Source organism: Myodes glareolus, chromosome X (genome assembly GCF_982192425.1).
Source record: "Myodes glareolus chromosome X, mMyoGla1.1, whole genome shotgun sequence".
Classification (NCBI taxonomy): Eukaryota; Metazoa; Chordata; class Mammalia; order Rodentia; family Cricetidae; genus Myodes; species Myodes glareolus.
This window is the reverse complement of record NC_142053.1, coordinates 29,386,886-29,395,292: the sequence shown is the minus strand read 5'-3', so window position 1 is coordinate 29,395,292 and position 8,407 is coordinate 29,386,886. Positions and strand designations below refer to the sequence as shown.

Below are 8,407 nucleotides of genomic sequence, written 5' to 3'. Positions count from 1 at the left end.
CGACCTGAGCTGTGTTCCATTAGGGCACTTCCGGTTGCAGGCTGACTCCCAAAACTCGGGTGTTACCTGAGCAGGGGTCCTGCAATGGAATTGACTGAGTTTCAATGCTTCCTCTGCCCCGTCCCTCGACCTGGCTGCACTAGGTATGAGCACTGCCAGGAACTATGCCAGGATGTCATCTCTTTGACACACTTGGTACAGTTGCTTTTGTGGCCTACTACATGTTTTATTATATATTGAAAATGAGGATGCCAAACTCAGTTGAAACTATTAAGTGCCTCTCCAGAGCACAACCCAAGGACAAACATCATAAGATGTAATAAGGTGCACCAACAGGGCTGAATCCGTAGGCCCACCCTCCACCACTTCTGAATGAAAGGAGGTTCAAGGAAGAAAAGGTCCAAGCCAGAAGACAGAAGCTAATATAAAATCTACCCCAGGTGGTGAGTTACTAGGCTCTGTGGAAGAAATCAAGAGGTTTGAGGATGTGCTTTCCAGGGGAAGGAAACCGTAGTTGCTGGTACACTGGTTTGTGAAGCCGAAGTAAAAGGATGCCAAAATTCTGCAAGTAATTAATGAACCTGGACAGTCTCCCTGTCCTGTGCCATTGATGTTATCCCCGTTCATGGTTATGGAAGCTGTGAATGAAGCATTTCATCCAGGGTCCCAAGATATGCACAGCTCAGGCTTTGGGATTTAGCTTCCTACTAGACAGAGCTGGCACTGCCCATCCCATTTTCTTTTTCTTATGCTGCATCTTTCTTAGCAGTCTACACTCTTCTTCCTCTGAAGTTATAATCCAGAGGTCTCCTAGAAAGTGCTTGGTAGTCAGTGAGAGGGGAAACTGTTCTGAAGCCCAAGTACAAATGTCAAGTATCATCCTTGACTCCTTGTCATCAGAAAGACCCCAACTTCTTGCACTGGCATTCTGCAGACTCGGAGTCTCTGTCTCTTCATCTATACTGCCAGACCAACAAACAGTCAAGCCATCAACTAATATAAACATCAAAATAAGGCATATGACACGTTTTCAGAAAAATAATCGGTGCCTGAATTAACCAGCATGGGAAATGGGGAAGGTTCAGTAGCCCTCTTCCTAACAAATTATCTAGGGTTTTCTCTGTCCTTGAAAGTTTTGCACCTCAGAATTAAAGATTAAGTTCATTTTGTAGATTTATTTTAGTTTTTATGTGTGTGTGTGTGTGTGTGTGTGTGTGTTTGAGTATTCATGTGTATGTATTTGTACATGTGTGTGGGTGTCTTCAGAGTCCAGGCAAGGACACTGGATTCCCGGAGCTAGAGCTAAAGGTGGTAGTGAGCTAGCATATATGGGCTCTGGGAACCGAAGTCTGGTCCTCTGCTAGAGCAGCAAGGGCTCTTGATCACGGAAGCACCTATCTATCCAGTCCCCCATTGTGTGTTTTTAGCAAAAGTTTTGTGTAAGCGATTTAAAGACTTCCATCTTTGCACTTACTCTAAAGAAAGCTTTTTCAAGAATCTAATGATTCACAGAGAATCACAAGATAAAATAAGATCAAATCATTCAAAGACATCGGCAGCTAAGCACTGGGCTGAGTTCTGGGAGTCCTCATGAAGAAGGGCGAGGGATTGTATGAGCCAGAGGGGTCAAGGTCATGACAGAAGAACCACAGGCACAGCTGATCTAAGCTCGTGGGACCACATGGGCTCTGGACCAACAGTTAGGGAGCTGGCATGGACCCGACCTAGGCCCTCTGCATGTGTGTGACAATTGTGTAGCTTTCTCTGTTTGTAAAGTCCTGGCTGTGAGATCAGGACCTGTCCCTGGTGCTTAGTTTACATTTTGGACCCTAGTCCCCATGCTGGATTACCTTAACCAGCCTTTATACAAGGGAAAGAGCTTGGTCCTCCCTCAACTTGATGTGTCCTGCTATGTTCAAGTCCATGGGAGGCCCGCCCCTTTCTGGATGGAGACCAAGGAGCAGTGGGTAGAAGGGAAGGGGGATAGATGGGAGTCGGGGAAAGGGAGAGGATGAGAGGAGGAGAAGGAAGGGTAACTGTGGGCTAGAGAAATGGCTCAGACGTTGAGATCACTGGCTGCTCTTCCAGAGGTCCTGAGTTCAATTCCCAGCAACCACATGGTGGCTCACAACCATCTATGATGAAATCTGGTGCCCTCTTCTGGTGTGCAGGCAGAATGCTATATAAATAATAAATCCTTTATAAAAAGAGGTTTTAGCCTCTTCCCCTGTATAAAGTACTGCATTATTCTACAATAAAGATATTAATGCTTAAAAAATAAAAAGAGAAAGAAAAATTAAATGATTCCTTATTCAATAACTGTAAACAGATTTAGCCATTCATTTTATTTCTATATTGTGTGTATTGTGTTAATGTATATAAGTACTGATTCCAAAAATTCCAAGAGCAAGGAAAATCCTAGAGAATCTGCCAGGACGAGGGTTACTTAACCTCCCCAACATCCAACCTTGGATAACTCAGACACCTATTCTTTTGCTGAAAATGTGTCACATGCTGTATGTTCTAGGCCAAATCTTATTCTAAATGTTGCCTGAATATTTATATATTTACCTTCAGTCCAACAGGAGTAAGGAACCACATCAACACCCTCAGAGATAAGATCTGATGCAAATGTTACACGTAAAATTTAACAGAAATTATTAAAAATCTGACATAATTATTATCAGTATTACTATTATTTTGGCTTTTTGAGACATGGTTTCTCTGTGTTACTGTCCTACAAGTCCTGGAACTAGCTCTTTTTTTCTTTGTTTGGTTTGTTCCAGACAGGTTTTCTCTGTGGCTTTGGAGCCTGTCCTGGAACTAGCTCTTTTAGACCAGGCTTGCCTAGAGCTCACAGAGATCTGCCTGCCTCAGGCTTCCGAGTGCTGGGATTAAAGGTGTGCCACTATTGCCCGTCAATGTAATTACTTCCTAAGCAGATCATTTTTCTTTGGGAGGAGCGTACCAATTGTTTGCTTTTTGAAAGTGTCATTAGCTAGCATTCTATTCAAACCCAGTCCTAAAATCTTGATGTTGTACTTGAAAAGCAATGGCAGGCTAGCATTCAGTATGCTAACAGGCGTTCCTGAACTAGTGGCCTCTAAAGCTGACCATGTCCACTTGGTTCTAAACCCATTCTCTGAGCTGCTAGTCCTGGGTGGTGGGTGGGGGTCACAGAAATTCTTACATGTTCACTCGAGGATCCTGGAGTCAAGTGTGTGCCTTTCTCCCATACTCCATTCCAAATTATCTAGCACTTCCACACAATCCACCTGTTAACTCCTCCTTACAAGCTAGAAGGAACGGGCACCATGCAGACAAGCATTAAAGCTCATTCTGGAAGAATGGCCTAGGAGAAAGATTTAACTCCATGCTACGTTTCCACATCCCCGTTCAGTCTCCCTCAGGTCCTCCTCGTTTGGGCCACACCCATCCTTTGTGCACTGAAACAGACAGCACCGACCTCAGCAAGTGGGCAGAAGGGCCAGCGCAACCAGTCAGGCAGCAGTGAGTGGAGGGTGCACAATTCAACAGCTCCTGCATGCAAGCAAGCGCCTGGACGTCGAGCATGAAGAACTGGGCAGCATGCTCGGACCTGAGCATTGACACATTGACGTCACCCTTTCCTCAGTCCTCTCATTGTTTTGTCTGTAGCAGTGCCGAGATTCTAGAACTCGAGGTCACTCATTTTCGGGACCCCAGTCTGCCTGTGGCTCACAGTTGGAGTCATGGCCAAGAAGCTTTATTATGAGTTTCAACTCAATACTATGCAAGATTATGGGGATGAAATAGTGTATGAGGACGGGGTTGTGGCCTCCTCCTCAGCCGCAGCCAAGGAAGCAGTTGGTGGCCATTGTGGATGCTGCATAGGTCTCCCATATATCAGACTCTATGACAGCATCCAGGGCCAGGATAGCGAGAGGGACTCTGAGGAAAGTGATGCCAACGTGGGAGAAAGCAGTGGCCACCCGGAATGTTCTTTGGAGCTTGACCCAGAAGATCTGAACACCTCAGCGGCTGGTGTGGCAAGGATTCCTCAGAGGCACCAGGGTCCTCAAAACCATTTCCGTTTCACAAGGCGCCAGATCCAGAAAATGGAACAAGTCTTTAAAAAATCCCAGTGCCCAGATTTGGCTGCCAGGTATGTGGCTTGGACCAAGAGCTCCCCACCCTCCCTGGCCTCTGGCTCATGTTGAGGTGTCCTTTTGCGCTTCAAGGCCCTGTATTCCCTATCGCCCATCTCCAAGTCACAGGGGTCTTCTCCTTTGGTGGTGGGTAGGGGAGGGTGCCCTGTGTGGGGGCTGAGCTCAGTGACAACATGTAGTGCTGGCGTGAAGCAAGGGTCCCTAGTTCAAACCTCTCATTACGAGTCATATTTTAATTTCTGTGAAATATAGAGACCAGAGTTTAGTGGACCCATACAACTTACTAGCATCAAGTTCACGAGTGCTAGGGGTTTATACTGTGTTTGGTGACCTCCCCACCAGTAGTCTCCTCATCTTTTCAGGGACTGTGTACATAACCATCAACTCCTTTTGGGTTCTCTTTCCCCTCCCCAGTGCTCTTTTCTTTTCTTTTCTTTTCTTTTCTTTTCTTTTCTTTTCTCTTCTCTTCTCTTCTCTTCTCTTCTTTTCGTTTGTTTTGTTTCTTTCTTTCTTTTTCCTTTCTTTCTTTCTTTCCTTTCTTGGTTTTTTCGAGACAGGGCTTCTCTTTAGCTTTTGGAGCCTATCCTGGAACTAGTTCTTGTAGACCAGCTGGCCTGGAACTCACAGACATCTGCCAGCCTCTGCCTCCTGAGTGCTGGGATTAAAGGCCTGTGCCACCACTGCCTGGCCCCAAGTGCTGTTTTTAAATTAGCATTCTTTGCTCAGCATAGACTTTGACATTTATTTTTAATTTTTGAAAGTTTGTTAAAATTATTTGTCTCTATCATTTAGAAACTTTTGCAGGAAATTAAGACATATCAAAAGTAAGACTGCCTCTGAGAATGAAAGTTAATACCGAGTGTGAGGGTAGAGGACGGTGATATTGTAAAAGGCATAGAATTCATATATTAAATTGTATTGCATGTAAAGCAGAATGATAAACATCCATGGTTGTCTTTACACAGGGAAGAACTTGCGAGAGCTCTGAACGTGCCTGAAGACAAACTGAAGGTCAGTGAATCCAAACACAGCAATTGGACAGACAATCTATGGCCTTCTTTAGGGTTAGCTAGCCTTAACCTAGGCACTTTTAAATGAATGGATTTCATTTTTCCCTCTTTGAATGTTTGATTTTTGGCATAGGGTTTGTCTATGTAACCCTTGCTGTCCTAGAACTCGGGGTTCTTTTGCCTCCAGTCCCCCAAGTGCTGAGATTACAGCACCTGACAAACTGAGCTGTATTAACTCTATTTTGGCATAAATTGAAACAACACTACATAAAAGGGCCATCCTCTCTAGGTGGACAACCTTCATAACATATGTTGTTCACTGTGATGCAATTCTTGGCCCTCAGCTGGCCAGACACTTGGCCTCCTACTGAAATACTCCTTGCCCCTCTAACTCTTTGATTCTTCCCGTCTTTCTGTTTTGTGTCTGGAATATCAGGATAAAGTACTACACTGCATAAAGATAAAAATGATCATATCTTAGGACGATGGTAATACATAGTGGCATCCCTTAATGTTAATTTTTCTGGCATTCTGTGTTGTGTCTAGTCAAACACATTATCAAAAGTTGTATTAGGATTGAGTGGAGGTAAGGACTGATAGGTATGGAAGAACAACACTTAAAACACAAAGATTAATATTGTGCAGGACAAGATTCTGGAAGTCTCACTGAAGCAGAGATAGTATTCTTCATCCTGATGCTGGAGAACTTTGTATAACATGAAAGAATATGCTGGTCAGGTTTACCACGGGTGGAAGTCCCTACTGAAGTGTTTATAGTGCAGGAAAAAGACAAAATTATGGCCCTATTTGCAGAGGTTGACACACAGCCAGCGCTTGTTTTTGTGAGCTGAGTAGGAAGTTCCATATTTGATGCCTTAAAGTGACTTTTTTCTTTTGGCTCTGAGGGTGGAAGCCAATGCTAAAACAATCTTGTCTCCCTCTGATTTTAGGTGTGGTTTGCCAACCGAAGAGCCAAAGAAAGGAAGAAGAAAACACTCGTCCGGTAGAAAACACACCTCCAGTTGAAGACATCATTATACTTAGAGACATAGAAGAAGATTCTTCCTAGAATGGCATCATCCTTCGTTCAGGAGCCAAATGGCTATTTGGTGACCCATGTGCCCATTGTTATGCTTAACTAATATTGAACACTCTTGTTAACAATAAATTTGTTTTTATCCTGGAATATTTTGTTTTCTCCGTTGATAGTGAACGATAGCTTGGCTTTGTGTAGTAGTCTGGGGTTGCATCATGGTCTCTTAGTGTCTGCAGTACCTCTATCCAGGACCTTCTGCCTTTCATGGTTTCCATAGAGAAGTCTGTTGCAAGTCTGAAAGGTTTACCTTTATAAGTTACTTGACCTTTTTCCTTTGCAGCTCTTAATATTCTTTCCTTAATCTGAATGTTTTGTGTTTTGATTATTTTATGGCGAGGGGATTTTTTTTAAACCAGTCTATTCGATATTCTGTATGCTTCTTGAACCTTGATAGGATTTTCGTTATTTTGGTTGGGAAAGTCTTCTTCTATAATTTTGTTGAATATATTTTCTGGGCCTTTGATCTGCAATTCTCCTTTTTCTACCCCTATTATTCTTAGATTTGTTCTTTTTAATGTGTTTCAGAATTCTTGAATGTTTTGTGATTAGAATTTGTTGGACTTGTTGTTTTCTTTGATCAGAGCATTTATTTTCTCTATGGTGTCTTCAGAATCTGAGATTCGTTCTTCTATCTCTTGTATTCAATTGGTTTTGCTTGTTTCTGTAGTCTCTGTTCATTTACCTAGATTTTCCAGCCTGTCCTAGGTTTATGTCTTCTTCATTGCCTCCATTTCAGTTTTCAATTCTTGAACTGTTTTCATTACCTGTTTGATTGTTTTTCTTGGTTTCCCATAGTGTCATTTACGTATTTACTGATTTCTTCAAACTTTTTGTTATACTTCTCTTCCATTTCTTTAAGGGATTTATTCATATCCTGTTTAAGGGACTCTATTGCTTTCATAATGACACTCTTTTCCACTTCTTCCAGAATATGGTGTTCAAGTCCTTCTGTTGTAAGATAACTGGGATCTGGTGGTTTCATGTTGTTTTTCAGATTGTTGGAGGAATTCTTGCCTTCTGGCCTGTCCATCTCTTCCTTCAAATGCTCTCCAATAGAACTTCTGGTACAGGGTCAGGTTTCCTTGTTGGCCAGGGAATTTGTCCTCTGATGGAACTTCTGCTACAGGATCAGTGCCCCTTGCTGGTCAGGAATCTCGCTGACTAAAGGTCTACCTTGCTGCAGGCAGGCCATTGAAACAAAGGAACTTCCTCCTGCCCGGTTGCACTCACCACCCCTTCCCAGCACCCAAACAGGCTGAGCTGGGGGACTTTATGGCCGCGAAGTAGGGAGAAAAGAAGGGAAGGGGTTCCTGGATGAGAGCTGGGATGGGATAGGAGGAGAGAGGGCTTAGCAGGGTGAAGCAGCCCCTTCATAATAACCAGGGAGATAAGGGTGTTGGGGAATGTCTGTGTTCCCTTTCCGGGCTTCTGCTGCATGTCAGGAGTACACTCACCCCTCCGATGGATCTTCTGCTACAGGATCAGTGCCCCTTGCTGGCCAGGAATCTCGCTGACTAAAGCCGCTTCCAATCTCTTAACCTGTGCTTTTTTATGGGTGAATTGAGTCCATTGATATAAAGTGATTTTATTGACCAATGGTTGTTAACTCTGGTTATTTTTTTTTAGTGGTAGAGTTTGTGTGTTTCCCTTCTTTCAGTTGTGCTGGTGAAGGGTTGTTAGATGTCTGAGTTATTGTGGGCATTGTTGAGATCCTTGGGTTGTGATTTTCCTTTTATTACTTTCTGTAAGGCTGGATTTGTGGCTATGTATTATTAAACTTGTTTTTTTCCTGGAATACCTTGATTTCTCTGTTGATGGTGAACAAAAGCTTGGTTGGGTATAGTAGTCTGGGCTTGCATCCATGGTCTCTCAATTTCTGCAGCACATGTATCCAAGACCTTCTGGCTTCCACGGTTTCCATAGAGAAGTCAGGTATAATTCTGATAGGTTTACCTTTATAAGTTACTTGACCGTTTTTCCTTTGCAGCTCTTAATATTCTTTCTTTATTCTGTATGTTTTGTGTTTTGATAATTATATGGGATGCTTTTGTTTTGTTTTGATTCAGTCTATTTGGTGTTCTGTATGCTTCTTGTACCTTCATAGGAATATCGTTCTGTAACATGAGGGCCTGGCTTGTTTGAATTTCTGTCCC

General features: G+C 43.1%; 1 protein-coding gene across 1 annotated transcript; it reads left to right on the top strand.

The window, feature by feature from the left end:
- Positions 1-3,530: 3,530 nt before the first annotated feature.
- On the top strand, positions 3,531-6,344 carry LOC148117248 (retinal homeobox protein Rx2-like). Its single transcript, XM_087903006.1, has 3 exons — positions 3,531-4,144; positions 5,114-5,159; positions 6,109-6,344. Exons 1-3 carry the CDS (start codon positions 3,732-3,734, stop codon positions 6,163-6,165), a joined length of 516 nt encoding a protein of 171 aa, XP_087759132.1. The 5' UTR covers positions 3,531-3,731; the 3' UTR covers positions 6,166-6,344.
- Positions 6,345-8,407: the final 2,063 nt, after the last annotated feature.

Bases quoted from the DNA above. Each gene is read 5' to 3' on its own strand.
- LOC148117248 (XM_087903006.1), top strand. From the start codon at position 3,732: ATGGCCAAGAAGCTTTATTATGAGTTTCAACTCAATACTATGCAAGAT. The intron at 4,145-5,113 runs GTATGTGGCTTG...GTCTTTACACAG, and splicing joins TGCCCAGATTTGGCTGCCAG to GGAAGAACTTGCGAGAGCTC. The intron at 5,160-6,108 runs GTCAGTGAATCC...CTCTGATTTTAG, and splicing joins TGCCTGAAGACAAACTGAAG to GTGTGGTTTGCCAACCGAAG.